This window comes from Hypanus sabinus, chromosome 10 (assembly GCF_030144855.1).
Source record: "Hypanus sabinus isolate sHypSab1 chromosome 10, sHypSab1.hap1, whole genome shotgun sequence".
Taxonomy (NCBI): domain Eukaryota; kingdom Metazoa; phylum Chordata; class Chondrichthyes; order Myliobatiformes; family Dasyatidae; genus Hypanus; species Hypanus sabinus.
Window position 1 is genome coordinate 131,363,452 of NC_082715.1, and position 22,315 is coordinate 131,385,766.

At 42.5% G+C, this 22,315-nt stretch overlaps 1 protein-coding gene across 2 annotated transcripts in view; it reads right to left on the reverse strand.

Moving 5' to 3' along the window:
- nr2e1 (nuclear receptor subfamily 2, group E, member 1) overlaps window positions 1-22,315 on the reverse strand; it is a 33,981-nt gene that overhangs the window by 8,726 nt on the left and 2,940 nt on the right. The window contains exons 3-8 of one of the 2 annotated variants that reach the window (XM_059981304.1): window positions 20,740-20,749; window positions 19,324-19,469; window positions 18,450-18,537; window positions 10,127-10,353; window positions 2,106-2,252; window positions 1,671-1,767 (exon numbers count right to left, since the gene is read on the reverse strand). In XM_059981304.1, coding sequence (XP_059837287.1) covers window positions 1,671-1,767; window positions 2,106-2,252; window positions 10,127-10,353; window positions 18,450-18,537; window positions 19,324-19,469; window positions 20,740-20,749 — 715 coding nt within the window. The remainder of the gene's footprint in view (window positions 1-1,670; window positions 1,768-2,105; window positions 2,253-10,126; window positions 10,354-18,449; window positions 18,538-19,323; window positions 19,470-20,739; window positions 20,750-22,315) is intronic. The other variant, XM_059981303.1, reaches the window with a different exon arrangement.

Genomic DNA, 22,315 nt, shown 5'->3' on the forward strand with positions numbered 1-22,315 from the left:
AGCAATGCCATCACCTGGGACTTGGGTCTCCGTTCATGGACACAAATTTACACCACTTGATGGGTAGAAAATGGATTCTAACATTAACACGCCGTTAATGCTTTGCTTGTGCTGTCTGTGACTTGAGAACTGGCTCAGTCTCAGAAAGGTCTCGCCACCAGAGGCAGCGAGACAAGGCCCCTCCACCCATCGGTTGTTTCCCGCCGTACTGGTAGTTTTCCATCACACGGACAACTCCAGTACCGTGTAGCGGCAGAATTCTCAGGCGGGTTGTCACTGTCCTTGCTGTGAGTTAGTTTAGCAAGATTGCTGAATTCATTGGAAGGGCTGAGGCTCCCGACAGCTGATTTTAAACAACACACACAAACTGCTGGAGGAACTCGGCAGGCCAGACAGTATCTATGGAAAAAAAAAGTACAGTCAACGTTTCAGGCCGAGACCCTTCAGCATGGCTGGAGGGGGGACAAACCGGATTTAAAAGGTGGGAGGAGGGGAGAGAGAAACAACAGGCGATAGGTAAAACTTGTGGGGCGTGGGTGAAATAGAGCTGGGACGTTGATTGGTTGAAAGAGACAGAAGGTCATAGAAGAAAGAAAAGGGGGAGGAGCACCAGAGGGAGGCAATGGGCGGGCAAGGAGATAACATGAGAGAGGGGCAAGGGGGTGGGGTATTGGTTAAGGAGAGGGGGTGGCATTAGTGGAAGTTTGAGAAGTTGGTGTTCATCAGGTTGGAGGCTACCCAAACGGAATATAAGGCGTTGTTCCTCCAACCTAAGTGTGGCCTTATCGCGACAGTGGAGGTACGTGTGTGTTGCTCGGATTTCCAGCATCTGCCGATTTTCTCGTTTCTGAGTCGATTTTAAAACCAGGAAAACTGGCATCCACAGTACAAAATGCTTGAGGAACTCAAAAGGCCAGGAAAAGAGTTTGGAAAATAGTAAAAAGTCAACGTTTCGGGCCGAAACCCTTCATCGGAACTGGAAAAGAAAAGGTGAGAAGTTAGAGTAAGGAGGTGGGGGAGGGGAGGAAGTGGTAGAAGGTGGCAGGTGGTAGATGAAACCGGGAGAGGGGGAGGGATGAAGTATGGAGCCGGGAAGTTGATTGGTGAAAGAGAAGGGGGGATCTGATAGGAGAGGCTAGAAGATCTTGGAAGAAAGGGAAGGGGAAGGCGCACCTGAGGGAGGTGATGGGCAAGTAAGAGGCGGAAACGGGAATGAGGGAATGGTGGGGGGGGGGCATTAGTACGAGAAATCGATTTTCATGACATCAGGTTGGCTACTACCCATATATTCCCATAGATGCTGCCTGGCCTGCTGAGTTCCTCCAGCATTTTGTGTGTGTTACTTTGGACTTCCAGCATCTGCAGATCTTTTTGTCCAGGGACTTACCACATTGTTAAACTTGTAATGCCACAAACTTGAACAAAGAGTTTAAAATCAACAACCTTTGTACGACGCTGTAGTTTTGCGCTCGTCGTTAATATTGTATTTACTATTTTGCAGCAAGGAATTTCAATGTATCCTGATTATAAACTAAACTAATCTAAGTGCAAATGGAGGTTTCTTCAAGTAGATTATCTCCGTGTAACCTACATAAGTACCAAGAATTGCGAGTGAACTGTGTTTTAACATTACGGTGATTACTGTATATCATAAACATGCGGCGACTCACCGGATACGGCCAGCAGAGTACTGGAGTCGATTGGAATGGCCCATTGGGCTATCCCCAAAACAAAGAGCTCCCTCCATGCATCTTCCAACAGAATTAGCTAGAATGAGACGAAGTGCAGAAATGTCTCTGTTAGTTTTGACAATGTGCCCCCCCCACTATATATTTGAAAACAGCTGCAATGGCTTTTTAATGGCTTTTCTCCAAAGATTTATGACCTGATTTTGATTTCTTGTCCAGCGTCGGCGCGCCCTCCTACCTAGGGGAACGCATTCACCGAACCAATGAAAAGGCCCACATTCAGGTGTTCGTCCTAGAATTAGCTCCCCTCTCTATCTCTCGTGTGAAGACACCTGTCGCTTATGATTTCCGTCAACTGGACAGCGTTGCTTGAGTGTTTGGGATAATCGACAGTTGGATAGAAAGGAGCGCACTAACCTGATCTTGGAATGGGAGCGTGGAAAAGGCGGGCACGCTCTTCGCCCACTTGATGCTCATGAAGAGAAGCCTCGCGGCCGATTCACACACCGATTCAGTCGCCACTTCGTACAGGTACATTGGCGCTCCGTTGACTTCATGTGGGTACTGTGAAAATGAACGTGGCGTCATGCAGTGGAATAATTGAGGATATTTATGGTGCACAGACAGCGGCCATCTTTCATTAGGAGTTTGAGGAGAATTGGGATGTCTCCAAAGACACTCGCAAGTTCACAGAGGTACAGTGGATTGCACTCTAACCGGATACATCACCGTCTGGTATGGAGGGCCCACTGCACAGGATCGGGGGAAAAGATGCAGAAAGTTGTAAATTCAGACAGCTCCGTCATGGGCAAGAGTGTCCACAACATTGAGGCGATGCCTCAGTCAGAAAGGCAGCATCCATCATTAAGGACCCCTATCACCCCGAACGTGCCTTTTTCTCTTTGGTACCATCAAGGAGGAGGCACACGAGCCTGAAGACACACACTCAACGTTTCAGAAACAGCTTCTTCCCCTCCACCATCAGGTGTCTGAACGGACAATAAACCCATGAACACTACCTCATTATTTTCCCTCGCTGTTTGCACTACTTATTAATCTTATTTTTATATGTACTTCTTATTATAATTTATAATTTTTATCCTTGTGTAGTGCTGCCGCAAAACAACAAATTCCACAACATATGCCGATGATATTAAACCCGGTTATGATGCTGAATTCTGAGCTAACTGTTGGCCTCTTGAGTATTTAAATTCTTTCTCCTAGCTCATTAATTTATTGAATGGCTCGGCGCAGAAGGAGGCCATTGCCCTTGTATGCCTGTCTGGTAGAGTCAGCTCAATTAATTCATCTCCTGTGCCCTTTTCGTAATCTTTTAGCTAATCATTTCCATTCTAAGCATTTTTTCACTGTTACTTGTGAATCTGCTTTATAGCAGTGCATATCTGAATACAGCAAGATACTTTGAAAAAATATATCTTTTGGCAATCGCTTTAAATCATCGTTGTCTACTTTGTGAGTTTTCTCTCATTAGAAATATGCCTCTCATTTGCACTACCAAAATCTTTCACGTGTTTTTCCACCAACTAATCTCCTGACCTTTCCTGATCTAAGGAGAAATCTTGGGGTTTTCCATCTCTGTGTAAATGAGTTCCTTCATTCTGGTAAATCCATTCTGCATCCTCTCCAAATTCATCTAAAAGTGTGGTGCTAAAATCTGACCAGTATTTTACATATAGTAAACTGTTACTTGACTTCTTTGTATTAAATATCATATGCCATGCCTGCTAATTTTACTGAAGAATCTAAGTCTTCCTGGAGTTGTTTCCAATCCTCATTGTTTAGTGAATGGACTGTAGATGTCAGCTTTATCCCTCTTCTCCTTTCCAGCACCATTTTAACATTTCCAGGCATTATCCCTATGTACTGTTACCATATTGACACTATAGCCTGGATACTTCTCAAAACTTTGAGATCCACCAGCCATTTATCAACAATATTTAGCTGTAACTTCCTTTCCAATATTGTCTCTTTGACCCACTCCATTTTGTAGCCCCTATGGCCAATGTCTTCTCTAGTGAAAAATCGGATACATTCAGTTCAAAATTTGATTTTCTGTCTGTGTCCAAAAACAGGCATTCTATTTAATTCCTAATCAAACCTACCTTATAGTTGTGTACTCATTTCCTATTCATGCATTTATAAAAGGCTTTTGGGTTACCTTTTATGTGTGCCTCTATCTATTCTCATTGCCTTTCTTAGCACCTTATTCAGTTTTAAAATCTCATTTATAATTTCTATACTCAACTTGTTTGTCTAGTACATTATAAACCTTATAGGTATCTCAGGCCATCTTTTTTCTGTTTTATTTAAGATCATACAAGGATATTTACTTTTTGATGACCTTTCATGTTCCTTTATGAGATGTGTTTACTAATTAATGCAGTGTGGTTAATAAGTTCCTGAACTAGCAACCAGAGTTTTGACCATTGATCCTTATGTTCTGGTTCAGATCCTATCACAGCAGCAGGGGAATTTAAACCTAATTAAGTAAATATGGAATTCTTTTTGGGAAAAAAAGCTTGCCTCTTTAATGGTAACCATTAAACTACTGAATAGATTATTCTTAGTTGCTTGAGGATTTGAGTACAAAATTGAGGATTTCTTGCTACAATTATATCAGACATTGTGAGAACACACCAGGAGTATTATGTGAAATACTGGTCCACTGACCTAAAGAAGAAAATATTGCTACAGAGGTAAATGCATCGAAGATTCACCACTGTGGTTCCTGTAAAGATGGGTTTTCATGTGAGGATTGACTGAATGGACTCGGCATTCATGTGGAGAAGATGTTTCCTATGGTGGGGGTTTCCAGAGCTAGAAGCCGCAGCCTCAAAATTGAGGGGTGACATTTTAGAACAGAGGTAAGGAGGAATTGTTTTAGCTTGAGAGTAGTGAATCTGTCGAATGTTCTGCCACAGAATGCAGTAGAGGCCAAGTCTGTGGGTATATTTAAGGTGAAAGCTGATTGTTTCCTGATTGGTCAGCACATCAAAGGATGGCAAGAAGGCAGGTGTATGAGGTTGAGTGGGATCTGGGATCAACCATGATGGAATTGCAGAGCAGACTTAATGGGCTGAATGCCCCAATTCTGCTCCTATGTTTTATGGGCTTATGGTCTTATGGCATCTGTTTCCTAGGAGGTGAACCAGTCAGAGGCCATGATAATGTAGACTTAGGACGAATGTATCCCCTGGTTAAGGAATATGGGGGTAGGGTCAAAGTCTCAAATTAAGGCAAAGAGCATTGAAAAATGAAACAAGGAGAAATTTATTCACTCAGAGACTGGTTAATCTTTGGGATTTTTGGTTATTGATTGTTTTTACTGAATCATCAATGGATTTCTAGATATTAAAGGAATCAAGAAATATGGGAAAGATCAGGAAAATGATTATGAGGTAGAAATTAAGCCTTTCTTTTTGAATGGACTTGATGGGTTGGATGCGTACTCCATCTCCTTTCATCTGTTAATCCATTAATTATTAACCTTTTTTATTCTATCTTTATGCAACTCTCTGAATTTAGCCCTCCCCCAACAATATATTTTTACACTTGATTGATTCTTGTCATTTTCTATGACTACTCTAAGTTTTTTATGTTGTGATCATTGTTTCCCAAAACACTTTCCCATTGAAATTTTACATGTAATATTCCCTAGTACCAATAGAAGCACTACATTCTTCTTTGTGGAGCAAAAAAAAAGAGGAACATAGGAATATAAGTACATGGTCCCCAGAAAATGATGACACAGGTAGACAGGATGGTGAAGAAGGTTCTTAGCATACTGGCCTCCACCAGTCATTGAGAAAATAAGTTGGGTTACTATGCTTCAGTAGCAGAAGATGTCAGTGAGGCTAAAGTGAAAAATTGTGTTCAGCTTTGGTCACCTTACTAAATGAAGGATGTCATTAAGCAAATAAGTGCAAAAGGTATTTACAGGGATGTTGCCCATACTCAAGGGACTGGATTTTGGAAAAGGGTTATGGCAGGTAAATTAACCACAATTAAAAGGCATTTAGACTAGTACATGATTAGGAAAGGTTTCCCAACCATTAACCAGGGGTTCCATTGACCCCAGCTTGGGAACTCCTAGTTTAGAGGGATATGGGCAAAATGCAGACAACTAAGACTAACATCAATAGGAATCATGAACCAGTTGTCCCAGACGGCCTGTATACATACTGTATGACTCTATGAGTCTATGACAACAAGATAAGATAGGATACAATTGGTCAAGAGTTTTCAAAGTGGAAAGGTCACCAATTTGTTGGGAATATATCCTCGGTTACTGAGGGATGAAAATTACCTAGACTCTGGCTGAAGTCTGTCATTGCTCTTTGGATGTCTAGGTTTTGCCAGAGAATAAGTATGCAGAAGTTGGAGATGAAACATTACCAAAAGTTTTGAATAGATTTGATGGGGACGTTTGAGAGAATGGTATAAGTAGATGCAATAGTAACTTTTCAAAAACAATTCTATGCATATTTAATATTTTAACAAACTATGGGGAAAGCGCGTGAGATTGAGATTAATCAGATAATCAGAGCCAGCAGAGACACTATGAGCATAATAGCCTCATCTAAAACCCAAAGCTGAGTACAAGCTGTACTACAATCAGAAGGAAGATTTTTCCCGATAATGTGTTTTTATGCCTTTTTACAATATGTTGTTAAAAGATATTTGTTTTTATCTTATGTTGCTTCCAATTCTGGTCACCTCGTCGTCTTCGTCTTCATGTTCACAATCTTGTATTCCCCACAGTTCTCAACATTAGAAACAAACTCTGTCAAACTGCTGAAGACGTGCTGCTGAACATATCCTGACTGGATGCATTATGCTCGGGCATGACAACCGCGAGCTCAGTGGGCTCAATGGCTTCTAATGGGCTCAACCCAATACATCACTCGTACATCCTTCCCCAGTCCTGGTAGTATTTACACGCGGTTCTACCTCAAGCAGGCAACATCTGCCATCCAAGCCATGCCATCTTCTTGCAGAAGCCCGAAGTCTCACGCCCCTAGTTTCAAGATCAGTTGCCTCCCTTCAGCCATTCGGTTCTTAACCCACCTGAACAACCCTAATCACTGCCCCAGCGTCTCAGCACTATGACCACGTTGACTATTTTGAACTATAGAGGACGTCCTTTCTTCTCATTGTGTCCTTTCTTGATTGTTTTATATAATTTATGCATAATTCGTGTTTCTCGTTAATGTGTGCCTGTGATGTTTCCGAAGTGTTTCACTTCGAAGTCCTGGTAGAGGAGAACCGCTTATACCAACGTCGCTGTCGAATAACGTTGTCAGGGCAGACTTTAATATCATTTTGAGGGGTGAATGTCACGCTAAGCAGACGAGAACGAACCGGCAGCCCATTGACTTTATCCAAATGGACAAACCCGACCGGATGTAAAGCGACGACCCGCTGTCACCGAGTTTGCTGCAGGGACTATGTCATATCTGGTTCAATCAAGGAGCAATTTTGCCTAACCAGGCCCTCCCGAGAAGCCACAAAGTTGGACAAGACACAGCCCCCGGCCAACGCCAGTCCCTCGATGTATTACTGAGCAGTCGTCAAATGACGGGTTTGCCTCCGCGTACCCAAAGCTCCGGGGAACCACGGATTTCCCGAGGGCTTTGGTACCTTGGATCTTTTGGTTGCGGGATCGGTATTAGTTCACCGAGGGAGGTACATTCTCGGACCAGGGAACACATCGTTAATCCTATTCCAGCACGGGTTGAGACCATAGTTGTACTTCCTTCAAAGGTTGACACAACGGAGAGGGAAATAGTGGTTCACGGTCTACAAAAGGCACTAATAAGTAAATTGATATCTGCACCGTAAGGAGCCTTTGCAAGCAAACATGTCTATGCCTGTTGAACCCCGGACCTGTTTTTTTTTAACACTTACATATTTACGTAATCTAAAGCGATTTGCGCTCTTTTTGAAGAGTACAAACGCGAGCCGGAGTCTGAGAACAAAGTGGTGATGTCATTGTCCTCGGTGGGTTGTTGTGGATGTAGGTAGAGGGTGCTTTTTGGCCCCGTGAACCGGGATCGTTTTCAGCTGACGGCATCGGGTTGCACTGGAGTCAATCCGCATTTTACAGTAGTCAGGTGTATTGTTCTCGGATCAATAGGAGATGGTTCGCCACACAAGGCTACAAAGGGAAATGGAAACTGCCGCGCTGCCATTTTCCAACCGCGGATTAAACGACTGAATCTTTTCACATGGGGGTTAGCGTGGGTTCACTCGCGGGGTAGAGCAGGCAACAATAGGCGCTAGCTGATATAAACTACAGCCCTCCCCCTTCTTGTATGGCAGAGAACGACCGCAAACATCTTAGTCAGATGATCATTGCGTGTGAGTCGCTTGTGTAGGTGAAGATATCTTCCTTTGTGAATATCCATCCCGTGCCTGCTTATATAGTTGTATGTGACACTGTGTGTGTGTGTGTGTGTGTGTGTGTGTGTGTGTGTGTGTGTGTGTGTGTGTGTGTGTGTGTGTGTGTGTGTGTGTGTCTATAAGGCATTTCGATACATTAATGCCAATCAATGTAGATAAAAGCATGCGTCTGTGTCTACAAATACCTGTGGATATTCTTTGTACCGGCCTATCAGTATGAGCAGTGATGGTTATTTTGTGCCTGGGTGTTTCATGGTTTGTTTCTGCCTGGCCTATTGTGTCGGCATATTTGTGTGTGTGGCTGATTACATCACAGTATTGTGGCAGCAAACAGCTGAACAGAAAGCAGGCTTTTGTAATGAACAAAGCAGAAAAGTAACGGAGATAATCAGGAGACCAGGCAGCAACTGTGGAGAGAGGAGCTCTTTCAGGTCAATGACTTTTCATCAGAAAGTATACTTGTGAGAAAAAGTCAGGCTGTCAGGAAGACAAGTGGAACGTTGGCCTTCATTGCTAGAGGGATTGAATTTAAGAGCAGGGAGGTTATGCTACAACTATAGAGAGTCCTGGTGAGGCCGCACCTGGAGTGCTGTGTGCATTTCTGATCTCCTTACTTGAGGAAGGATGTACCGGAATTGGAGGCGGTGCAGAGGAGGCTCACCAGGTTGATTCCAGAGATGAGGGGATTAGACTATGAGGGGATTAGACTATTAGACAATTGAGTTGTCTGGGACTGTACTCGCTGGAATTCAGGAGAATCAGAGGAGATCTTATAGAAACATATAAAATTATGAAAGGGATAGATAAGATAGAGGCAGGAAAGTCACTTCCACTGATAAGTGAGACTAGAAATAAGGGACATAGCCTCAAGATTTAGTGGAGTAGATTTGGGACAGAGATGAGGGGGAACTGCTTTTCCCAGGGGGTGGTGAATCTGTGGAATTCTCTGCCCAATGAAGCAGTGGAGGCCACCTCAGTAAATATATTTAAGGCAAGGTTGGGTAGATTTTTGCATAGTAGGGGAATTAAGGGTTATGGGGAAAGGCAGGTAGGTGGTGAGTCCATGGTCATATCAGCCATGAACTCATTGAATGATGGAAGTGGCTCGATGAGCCAGATGGCCTACTCCTGCTCCTATTTCTTATCTTCTTATGAGAAGACAAGCACGTTTTAAGTGACAGAGCAGGCAGGGGTTTGGAGAGGCGAGAACATCTCATGAAATGGAGGCCACATGAGTCAAGATGACTCGGATACTGTTAGTGTTGAGGGCAGTGAGGGTTGGGTAATGACAGCTGAGCTGCTTGGAAGAGATATCATCAGAGGGAGACACACATGAATGAGGACAAAGGAGATTTTTTTTAAAAAAAACTATGTACTAGAACTGTGAAATCAAGAACACAAGTCACTGAAAATTTGAAATTATTGAAATACTCAACAGGTAAGGTAGCATCTGGGGAGATTAATGTTACAGATCGATGACCTTACAAAGAAATGTCTGTGCTAGTTCTCTTCTCTTTACAGATGCTGCCTGACCTCATGAGTACCTCCAGCACGTCCTGTTTTTGTTTCAGATTCACACCATCTGCATTTGAAGAAACAATCTGAGCTAAGCTACTAGTAATATTGAAATAAAAACAGGGGCCTCTTTTTTACTGATACAAATGCTTTTGTGACTAAATAAATAGAGAAATATTTTATGCAGGAACCCTTCTGCCTCTGGCTGTATTGACTAAGAATTAATGGCATCAATTATCCACAGATTTTCTTTGCTTCACTCAGAAAGCAGCTGTTTGATATCAAAGGTGAAAAGGGACATAGATCATGGAAGAGTGGAGCAGAGGAACAGCTCTTTTGGCCCATGATGTCTGTGCCAACCACGATGATAAATTAAATTAATCCCATCTGCCTGGACGTGATCAAAGTCCCACCGACCGTGGCTGTTCACGTGTTTGTCAAATGCATCTTAAAGGTCACTATCAATATCTGTATCATTACTATTGTAGATGGTCATTTACCTTTGGAGTCGGCTGTGGTAAGCCTACTAATGCCTGATGATCTGACCCAGTATTGAGGTCAATGTTGTGTGTCTCTAGCTGGGTTACAGCAGTGAAGAAGGCTGGTCCAGGCAATGCAGCAGATGGGTAAGGAGTGACTCCTCCATTCACTTCCTTATGCCCCCGAAAATAGAGAGCTACTTGCTTCCTTATCGTGGATGTTCTGGGTCCTCTTTCGTGTTGCACAGCTGTGGAGAAAAAACGTAAGAAAACTTGAGAGGAGCTGAAGGGAAACAAATCAGGTGTACTTTAGTTTGATGATCAGTCATTCACTTATATCCGGGCATTTTCATTCATTACCTCCATGTTGTATGATGTGGGCAATCATGGTCTTGACCATGTCTGTTCCTGGCAAACTTTTCTACAGAAGTTGTTTATTGCCTTCTCCCTGGCAATGTCTTTACAGGATGGGTGACCACAACCATTACCAAAAACTCTTCAGAGATTGTCTGCCTGGCATCAGTGGTCGCATAACCAGGACTTGTGATGTGCACGGGCTGCTCATAAGACTACCCACCACCTGCTCCCATGGCTTCACGTTACCCTGACTGCGGGGCTAAGCGGTTGCAACATCTAGCCCAAGGGTGACCTGTAGGCTAACAGAGGGAAGGAGCTCCCTACACCTCCTGTGGCAGAGGTGTATCACCACCCTGCCACGCAGGGAATTTAAGAGTTCCCTGCCACGCAGGGAATTCCCTTTGGTTGCAAAGAAAAAAATGAGAAATTTGAGCTGCACTAATTAACCCTAATTGAATCGTGCTGTTCAGAAGAACTGAAGAAAAATGTACTCTAGATATGGCAGATCTTCAAAGTAGTTCACACTCAATGCATCCAAATTATTTGCCTACTTTTAAGGATATTTTGATTGCAATGGACTGCAGTGCTTGAATTTACAAGGATGAGATGAAATCCTATTAAATACATGGAAGAATCTTAGAGTTTTTGAGTTACTTAAGCCTGTTTCCTTTGATGGAAAGATTGTCTAGAACTGATGTCTCTTGCTTCAGGCTAAGAGCAGGACATTGGGACTGAGATGCAGGAGGATTCTAAAGTGAAATTCTCTAACCCAGGAAACCCTGGTCACTTAGCTGCTGACTATATGCAATCTTCCAAGTGGAACACAACCTTGTCGTGGTTTGGAGGCTTGTGTGCCTCAAAGACCCAGAGAACTATCTTGGCTGGAATCAGGGTCTTATGCTTTGGCTCTTGGTAGGGTCACCCATGCCAAACAGTAGAGGCCAGACTAAGAGTGGTCCACCAGTCCTCCAGGTTCGGGGGTTCAGTTCGGAATTCACAACCCTGACTGGTAAAGCAAAATTGGTTTGGAAACGGCAATGAAGCATCCTTCTACATCTGAGTGTGGCACTATTTCTGAGTCTCCACCCGGGACTTGCATGACGGACAGTAGTGAAAACCAAGAGGAAGCTACTGACACAATGAAGGAAGCCATGAACACCACCAGAGATGGAGGACCTTCGTTGCTGCCCTAAACACCAGTAACCGGCAGTCATTGTCACCGTAACAACAATGATAAATTCTGAAGCATAAAGGAAATCAAGGAATACAAGTATACTGTGGTAAAGTGGGCTCAGACATGATATTGTTGAAAGGCAGAGCAAGTCTGAGTGGATGTATGGTCGATTCCTGCTCTTATTCCTTGTACCCACTTGGATATTCAATACATCATTATCTGTCATGATCTTCACTTTACAACAGTGGATATTTAAGTACTTAATTGGGTTTAAGGTGTTTTGGCCAATGGAGGTTTTGAAAGACCCAATGTAAATTAATAGGCCATACACCTACTTGAGCCTATTCTGCCTCTCAATAACCTCATGCCTGCCCTAATTCCACTCTCCTATTATATTGCCATGTCCTGCAATTCTCCATGTAATTGATCGAAGATATATCTGCCTTGCCCTTACTCAGACATGGTTCACTGAGATAGAGAATTCCATTTCAGAACCGTCCTGGTAGAGGAACATTCTCAGTCCACCCTTTATCCTGAAACAACAGTTCTGTGCACTTACACTGATGACTTCTTCACTTGGTGGACGGTAGTTTACCATTTTCCATTTTCCACTATGTGCACTCAGTGACCATTTCATTGGGTACACCTGCTCATTAATGCAGATATCTAATCAGCCTATCATGTCGCAGCAACTCAATGCATAAAAGCATGCAGACATGGTCAAGAGGTTCATTTGTTCAAACCAAACATCAGAATGGAGAAAGAGATGTGATCTCAGTGACTTTGACTGTGGGATAATTGTGATTACCAGATAGGAGAGCAGCAGTTTCTGAGATACTCAAACCAGAACATAATTGATTAAGAGGCGGAGTTAACATAACGCTAAAAGGCGAATCCTTTGCTTGCATCTTCGGAAACAATGCCATTTCCATCTTTAATATCTTTATTTTTCCCTTTCAGGGTTCTTTTGAAGACCCTGACCTGAAGTTACACGCTGACTTCGGATCTTTGCAGGAATGGGACCCAGTCTCGGGGTCTCAGGACTTCACGACAGGAGACCACTGTGTCATCGGGGGGGCGGGGGGGGGGGGCTGTCAGGATATCTGCTGTGGGCCCGAAGACCCTGGAGCTTTCTGATCTTTGGGAACAGAGCTTGAAAAAGGCGACTTAACAGACTTCTTAACATCGTAAACCCATGAGTTGTTTGTTATGTCTCCCCACTCGCTGGGAAAATGAAGACACCTCCTTCTCCCTTATTAGGGAGAGAGAGAACCTGTGGTATGTCAAATGCTGGATGAAACACAAAGTCTTTGGGGTAACTGCAAGTCTGTGCCTTGGCTGTTGCTTTGCTTATGCTTTTTTTGCCAGTAAGGGGAGGGGGAGCTGGGGGGGGGGTTTACTTTGGGGTTCTTATGTTTATCTGTTGTTCAATCTCTGGGGCACTTCTCTGTTTTCGTGGATGTTTGTGAAGAAAAAGCATTTCAGGAGGTAAATTGTATACATTTCTCTGACATTAAATTGGACCTTTGAACATTTGAAAGGAAAGAGATTGTTGCTGGTTGCAGATAGATATCAATGGCTGAAAAGCAGCAAGTATAATTCAGTCCAGAGAATTGCAAGAAATGCATTTGTGAGGGTAAAGAACGCAAAGATGTGTACATTGTAACTGAGATGTGTAGAGAAATAGAAGGATCTAGGACTATGTGTTTAAAAATCCCTTAAGTTGCTGAGAAACGGAATGTGCTGGTTAAGGGGATTTGTGTGATGATTCTTTACTGCCCAGGGCTTTGAATATAAGAGCAAGGATACCATTCAAGAGTTGTTGAAAACACTTGGTACACAACATCTAGAGAGGTATGGACAGTTCCAATTGCAGTATTACAGGAAACATGATAGCCCTGTACAAGCTTCAGAGGAGTATATTGCTCAAACTGGTGAAACGGGGCTGTGAGGACTTGTGGTAATGTGCTTTGGAATGGAAGGACAAAGGGACTCAGTTAAAGTTTGATAACTTGAGGGAGGACTTTGTGGAATGATTAGAAGGGATTATTTCCCCAGTAAAGAGGTCAATAACAGAGACATTGATGTAAGATAATAGGTAGAGTAATTAGAGAGGACTTCATTGCTTTGAAAGAGTGACGGAGGCAAGAATGTTAAGTTATGTCCACAGAAACATTCACAGAATGATTTGCTGCGAATGCCCCCATTAGGAATATTTACAATGATCTTTTTGTATAGTATTTATTGCATGGCAGGGGAGACATGATAAAGTCAAAACTGTTGTAGCTACGGTACTGTGCAAAAGTCTTAGGCACATATATGTTGCTAGAGTGCCTGGGACTTTTGCACAGTACTGTATTTGTCAACGCAGAGCAGAGAGAGAGTTTGGTAAATCTGGCAGGAGCAAAAGATGTTGGGATTGGTGAGTGTAGAGCATTGCGGGAAGGGATAGGTGACAGAGAAGGAGTGCCAGGGGTGAGGGGTGGCGTGGATGCAGTTTCACCCAGCCCAACACAGCAAGCAGGGTTATTTGATTCCAAATAATTGGTTTATTGATCATTACAGAGTGTCTCTCTGGCGCTTCCCACTCCATTCCCTCTCCCTTCTGTTTTCCCAATCAGGACTCCCTCCTCTTCCTGCACCCTCCCCATTCTCAGTCCACCACAGAGACCCGTATCTGAATCAGGTTTATCATCACGCATAAATGTCATGATTTTTTTTGAGGCACTAGTACAGTGAAATACATAAAATTATTACAATACTGTGCAAAAGTGTTCGGCACCCTAGCTATATAAGTGTGCCCAAGACTTTAGCAAAGTACTGCAAGTCTAAATAAGAAACCTGTGTGAATGGGGAATATAAGATGCAACACACATTCAATCAATTGCTGGGTAACTTGTATGTTCATAAATTGCAATTGAGGATTAAAATTTATCTCTAAATGTAACTTCATTCAACCATCTGCCTGTATCTACCAGGTCCATTTTTCACGTCTGGCTCTGGGGAGGTGGAGGTCGAAGCCCTGAATACTTTTAAGACATACTAGGATAAGTTTTTGGTACAGCTGGGCTCAGCCTGAAGCTTAAGTCTGCAGGACAAAACATGAGAAGGTGGATTATTTACAATAGCTCTTTCACAGCTGGCAAATACACAATAGGGTGAATCACCTTGCCTGATATCATTAACTTTAATTGACAGTACCATTTAGACTATAGAAACATAAACACCACTACCAGATTTATGAATGATACTAGATTTAGTGATGGGTATGCTGAGGTGGCAGAGGTGGTGGCCATGGCTGAGGTACTCAGGCTGATGGGGGGGGGGGGGCGTGAGGGTGAGAAGTGTGGGTTGTGAGAAAGACAATGGAGACAACAAATCATGAATTCGTTAGTGCATCTGCATCATAAGCAAATACACGTGAATAAAAATCAGTGCAGTTAAATGTACACCACGACATTTTGGCAGAAGGAGTAGGAAGGTCACATCTCTTGGAAAGTATGAGTGCAGACTGGGCAGACAAACAACTGCTAGGATCACTGAAATGTTCTCCACAGATTAACAGGGCCTTAGAATGCCAATCAATTGCCAGGGTTTATTTCTCGAGAGGAAGTATTAAGAGGTAGGAAGGTTCTGCAAAACCTATATCAAACCTTGATTGGACATATACATGCCACGCTAATACCACAGTTCATGATGCTGCCTCATATCTTTAGGTCCCAGTGTAAAGCCTGACCTGGGCTGCTGTTTGTGCGGTACTTACACTCATCTTCATGACTACTTAGGTTTCCTGAGTGCTCCGGTTTCCTCCCACACCCCAAAGAAAGACCGGTAGGCTGATTGGTAGCTGTTAATTATATCTCAACATAGGTTAAAGGTACTGATCTATGCCCTAAGGTCTATGCTCTATGTTCTATGGTCTATGGTCAATCATTTATGTTGTATACTCTATGGTCTATACTCTATGCTCTTTGCCTTATTTAAAAAGAGTTAAGGGGACTAAATGGGTAATCATATCTGAGAACAAATTACAAGGGGTATAGAGAAATGAGAAGAGGGGACATGGGATTGAGGGGATGGCTCCCATGGAAGCAAACGTACACCCAATGGGCTGAAAGGGACACCTCTGTGTTGTGATAAATATAAGATACTAGAGGAAACAAAGCCTGAGGAGGGGGTGCGGAGAAGAGGTACAAGAATGTGAGGGCGGACACATCAGAAACCTGACGAATTGTCTTTAGCATGGAAACGCTAACTTTTATTTTCCACAGGTGTTGTCTGACCTATTGTGTGCTTCCAGCTGTCTCCATTATTTTAAGTTTCAGGTTTCCGGCATCCGCAAATGTTTGGATTTTCAACAGATGTCTTCCCTCTTCAAGAAAGAGTTGACCTGAAACAAGTCTTTCCAAAGACAAAAGGTGTTGTTGGAAGAATGGCGAAGTATTGTCTCCTTGGTCGGGAAATTTTTAAGGGGAGCCCATTAGTAAAAATAAGTCAACAGCAAATCATCTGGAAATCCGGAAAATTCCCGACCCAAAAGCAAAGCGAGAATGAGGAAATCTCCTTTGCAGGTGAAGCGAATACATTTAAACAGAAGCTAGACAATGGAAGAAGATAGTTGACCGTCACCCTGGTAGATTTAGACGAGGAAACTTGGGTGTAGGCTTGAGTGGAGGATGAGTTGGTTGGGCCGAATGGCCTTTAAAAAAATCTCCCTGTATCACATATAACCAGTATTTACAATCATCCGCCAATTTCACGTTGTCCATAACTAATGATCTCTTTCTAGCCTGGAGTTAGCGTACTCCAGGCGTGTTGTTCAACATGGCCCAGGTGCCGGGGAGGAATCTGAAGACCTGTTTCTGATTATCGGTTCGAAACGGTTACTTTACTGAATTAAGCACCGAGCCTCCGCATCCAGAAGGAAAAGTCAGAGTTCAGTATTAGTCATTTAACGAAAACAACGTTTGACCACAAAATATGATTGTGGCTGCTGATTGAAATTTGCACTGAGAATGGGTGTATTTTTTAAAAAAGCTGATTATTTCAACTGTCCGATTGAATGGACACCACGTCGATACGAGAAACAGAGAAGTCACGAAACACGTGTGGCACCAGCTGATCCACATCGTACGTACATCATGAATTGTAAAACGTCACGCACTTGCTGCCAAAATATTGAACGTGATATCAGTAGTTTTAATCATAAAAATGAAACACTAATTAAATGACATTCATCCCCATTATAACTTGGGATGTTTGCGAATTTCATCCTTCTAATTAAGTCTTAGCAAATCAGTCATTCGATTTAATTAACCTAACAACCAAATAACAAACAATCTTCAAATTAACTGTTAAAAAATTTCAGTCTGAGTGGATTGGGGGTTGAATCGCGGATTTGCCCGTTGAATAAATAGTTTTTAACCAATAAGAATGGCGGGAAAGTGACCCTTGGTTTCATCTGGGGCTTTAAGGCAAAAGAAGAGGGAGAGGTGGAAGGTGCCTGCATGACACCCTCGAGAAACGGTTTCTGCCAAACTGCTCCAGAAGAGCAGTTAGGAACTGGGTCCCATTTGGGACTAAAACCACACGCTTTGAGCTATCCTAATCAATAGGTTATCGTGCGTGTGGACTGCCCGAAAGGGACACGCCGAGAGAGAGACACTCAGAGAGAAGAAAGCGCCAGAAGGAAATGACTGGGGTCTGGTGGAGGATATCTAGACCTAATTCAAGTTTCCGCTGAAAGCTCTTGTCAATAGTTCAATACCGGCCGAAAAATGTTCTTCTTCCACTAAATTTGAAAATTATTGGGCGGTTTGTGATGAGGATTGGGCAGCACTTTGAATCGAAGATAAACTTTCTTACTAACTGTCCCAAAGCATTTTATTTTTCTAAGCGTTGAATGGCGTATAACAACTCAGAAGAAGGTGATGGCGCTAAAGAGAGCGCAGAGGAGATTCAGCAGGACTTGAGAACCTTAATTAGGTTGGATTTAATGTTCCTGGTGCGAAAAAGGCTTAGGGGTGATCTGAAACAGGTAGATAATATTATAGAAGCACAGATGGGATAATCAGAAACTTTCTCTCGTGGTGGAGCATCACGAACAGGAGGAAATTAGCTTAGGGTGAGAGGAAGGAATTTTAAAGGGGAATTGGAGGGAAGCTTTTTTTACTGGGGTGATTGATAGGAACTTTAATTCAAGTAATCAAATAGATACTGAATATTCCAAATGAAAGCTCTTTTAGTTAAAACACTAAAAGCCCGCCTATTTCCGAAATATCCTTCCGGAAATCTGCTAAGTCTGGCCTGCGTGTGACATGCTTGAACCTGAAAGTGTTTAACTACCTCACCGGTTCGGGCAAGTTAGGGATGGATTTGGACAATACGATGTCGGCATTGCCACTGATGTCAACATCTCGCGAAGGAGCAAAAAGATGGAAAGCAATCATTTTTGTTTTGAATGTCAAACAACAATAGAAGAAATTTATGAAGGACATTCGCAATGGAAGGCTCCCAGCGAAGTATTAACAAGCTTGGGTAGGGTTCAAGTTGATTCGGTGGCATGGCGCGGTTCGTCTCCTGCTGCGATACAATAAAGAATTACGATTTGAACTAAGTAAGATTTATAAGAAACGCTTTCCATCTACGACAAAAAGTTGAAAATTGTATTTTATGGTTTAGAGACTCAAATCGGGCGAACGATATTATGCTTAGAAGGGAAGATTCGTTTAAATCACAGATCGAAACACCCAGCAACTCGAGCCGGTGGAGTTGCGGTGTGGCAGGATTGAGACATGACGAAAAAAAACTTACCATCTTTGTTCATGTTAACTTCAAGACACTTTTTCAGTCGGCAGGCTCTGCATTGATTTCTGTGAGTCTTGTCTACGGGACAGCCACCCTTTAAAAAAGATAAAAGTAGCCTAATATAAACACAGTATGCCTGGTAGAGATGAAATGTTGTTTCACTTTAGACGTCGCGGATGAGTGCTTTAATGAAGGTGGAAGTCGAAATATTGTGTTTATGATTGAGTAACTAGAACCAAACTGTCTCTCATTCCCTGCAACATGTCAGTTTGAAAATCTTCGTTATACACAGGCCAAATAAGTTTACAAACGTTTAACTTATGAACTTGATTTATTCCCTGACCGGTCTAATAGTACAATGATCTCAAACGTTCTGCGTCCAATCAAACTTGCTTAAGAATTTAACATCGCTGCCGCCACGCAGTTTTTCACGAGCAGCCGAAGTCGATCCTACACCCCTCGCCCATTTCACTAACAATTCCCATAAGGGCCTGGAACCTAACAAGGAAGATTCCCGTATGGGAACCCCGGCGAGCACCCCATCCTGCAATACAAAGTGAAATCGGCAACCTATCTACTTTTAACAGTAATTTCTCACTCCCACAACCAACCCCCATAAAAAAATTAGGCTGGGTATACTGGTAGAAAGTAGGTGCATCTTTATGGCGACTCCCAGCGTAACTGGACAGAGATCTGTTTCCTATAAATTGCCGCAAACGAGCGAATCCCGACAAACACACAACCGGATTTGCCCTTTCGAAATAACATCCTTTCGAAAGAACATTTCAGCCGATCGTGCGTGTCGAAGAGATGCGAAATGCTTCTCAAATGTTCTGAGCACAGAAGGTAATCGCGTCGGGTCTTGGAGCCTCGTTGGTACCTGATTTCCTGATTTGCAAACGTAGGTTCTGTTCCGGCGAATACTGCGCTTGAAAAAACCCGAGCAGCCGTCACAAGCATAAACTCCATAATGTTTACCAGAACTTCGGTCTCCACAGACTTTGCACGGAATGTCCAAAATACGACCTACGGAATGACAAATTGGATGATTTAAGCTGAAGATGGAAGGGCTCTCAGGTTTTCAAATTGAAGTTATTGTTAGAAGCACGGTTTATTTAGCACAGTAGTCCAATACAAAGAAATATCAAGGGTGTTGAAAATGAAGATCATATTCTCAGAATTATGAAGTGATGACCTTCTAGCGAGACACTGGAAATCTCACAGGAAATAAATGTTTTATGCACTGGTTTCGTTAGCCACAGACCTGCATAAGAGAACGAGTAAGATGCACAAAACAAAATCACGGGTCCAAGTTGTCAGTGTCTAGCATCGATCATTTTTGAACCATGGAAATATCCACATCGGTGGCTCCAGCAACAGTTATTTTCAGATATATTGCATGTAGCACTAGTAATTAATCAGGATTAATTAGATTCGAACCATAAAATATGCGGTAATAAGATTCCTTCAGAGATTGTGTTTTGAGCTGAGTAATTACACAACCTTGCAAGTAGCTTAAACAGGCATAGCTAGTGGGGATTTGCCGTCATGCCAGTAACAATAATAATAACAACTTATCTATAGAGCGTTTTCATAGAACCCGTGTAGTTCAAAGTGTTTTACGATGGGATAAAGTGCACACATGAAAATAAAAGACAGAAAGATGTTAGTTAAAAGCAAGATTAAATAAATCGGTTTTGAGTTGGGGTTTAAAATTGTCAACCGAGGCTGCATCCGTTATAGTTTAGGCTATTGAATTCCATAGTTTGGGAGCGTAGTTCAAAAAAGGTGACCTGCCAATGGTCGTTTGAGGGAGATAGTTTAAATTTAAGAGGCCGGCGGAATAAGACCCAAGAGCTCGCGCAGGACTATAAAACGAACGCGCTTATGAGACGAACTCCGGTCCCAGACGAGTGGGAGCTTTAAAAACAAGTAAGAGAATATTCAAATCAATTCTAAAAGATTCAGAAAACCAGTGCAGAGTACCTAGGACGGGAGTGATGTGCCCCCTGTTCCTGGTTTTTGTTAAAAGTCTAGCAGCGGCGTCCTGAGTGAGTTGGGGGAGGGGGGGGGGGGAGAGGACTGCATTACAGTAATCTGGTCCATTCGGTATAAAGACGTGAGTAAGTTTTTCGGCATCTTTACGTGACAGTACCTTTGCAATAGTGTAGAAATACTCGAGCCACTTTCTTTATGTGGGATTTAAGATTCAACTCTAAATCAAGGATAAAACTCAGGCTTGTTACTTGTGATTTTACAAGGGGAGCCAAGTTCCTAAGTTTATCAAGAAGTTTACTTCTTTTTACCTTTGGGACTATCCAAGAGTATGTCAGTTTTATTTCATTTAGCATTAGGGAATTATTGCTCGTCTATTTGTTTATTCCAGCCATAGCAGAAGTTAGAGAGGATAGGGTTATCATCAACAGACTCAGCCAACCTCAACAGAGAGAGTTGGAGTTAAATCATCTACCACAGAGCAAAAGATTTTAATTTATTTACATGGAACGGACCTACCATTCCAACTAAATACAACTACCATGAGCGGCTTTACATTTATGTCGAATTTGGCACCATTTGTGTTTTTATCAATAAACTTTTTAAAGACGTTGTTCAAAATAAGCTTGCTGCAATGAATAAGTAAAACACGGTATACCCAAGTGCCGCTTTGAAACAGACAGAAGTTTGCTTACATTGGTCCCTAAAAACTATGAAAATAGATAAAGCACTATTGTAAATAAATTGTAAGCTGACTGATGGACGCGTTGATCCCGGACAAGTTTTAAAAGTGCGCTTACTTTGGAGGATTTTTAAACACTCTTATTTGTGGATCCTCTTTTGAAACTTTGGATTCAGTTCAAAGTGGGTCAATTTGTTACTTCAGAGACGGGGATGGGCAAAAAAAAAGTGGGCAACAAGCGAAAGAAGGGGCGAGAGTAAACTGACCAGGTTAAAAGTTCTTAGTACATGAGCAGGAGGGCATTGCCAAAAGGAGAGATGAGCTTTAAGGATCCTGGCAGCAGTCTGGGCAGTAACATTATCGTGTCACAACCCAGGAACTATTTTTCAAAAAGATAACAGATCCCCTCGTTTTGTGTCAGTGGATAAAAGTGACATGAAAAGCGAGCGAGAAACGACTTGTTTAAAATGTATTTCTTGATGCGATGAAAGCATCTGGCAGAGAAGCCGCAGGTGAGTAATAAATAGGCACTTTGTCAGAGCGGTCCGATACTATTAACTGCAGTTACACTCTACATCTGTATAATTCTTGAAAATCCTTATTAGTCCAGATGTCAGCAGTTATCTGATGTTGAACATCATTGGATCTTAGGACTTTGAGGACTTTTTATGTCGCAGGTTGCTTATGCAGACCATGGGAATTTAAAATCAGGGTTTTAGAAGTACAGAAGGCTGTAACAATGTCTGTGATAGTCAAACTACGAGTCGGAACATTGGGGGGAAAGTGTTGAGTTAATGATTTCCCATTGAACTTGTTGACTGCTCCCAATGAGGACAAGCTGTCATGACTTTCTTAAATGAGTCCTGACAGCTGCTTTATACAAGAGCTGAAGAAAAACAGCGCTATAGTGCGGGGGATTAAAACCTTCTCCAAAGACGCGAATTAAAAAGTGGTATAATGAGCCTAGACAGGAAAGATATGGACCATCAAGTCATTTTAAAACAGATATTCCGTCGGATATCTGATTAACATCAGCGTCCAGTGAAAATGGAATCATTTCGTAAATGTGTAATTATGTGAATATATTCCCACCTGCCCATTGATTTACCAGTGACCCGTCAAAAACGGTAGCATGAGAATTCGGAAATGCCAGCATGGATGCAGGGGAAAGCAATCGATATATATAGACAAGGTC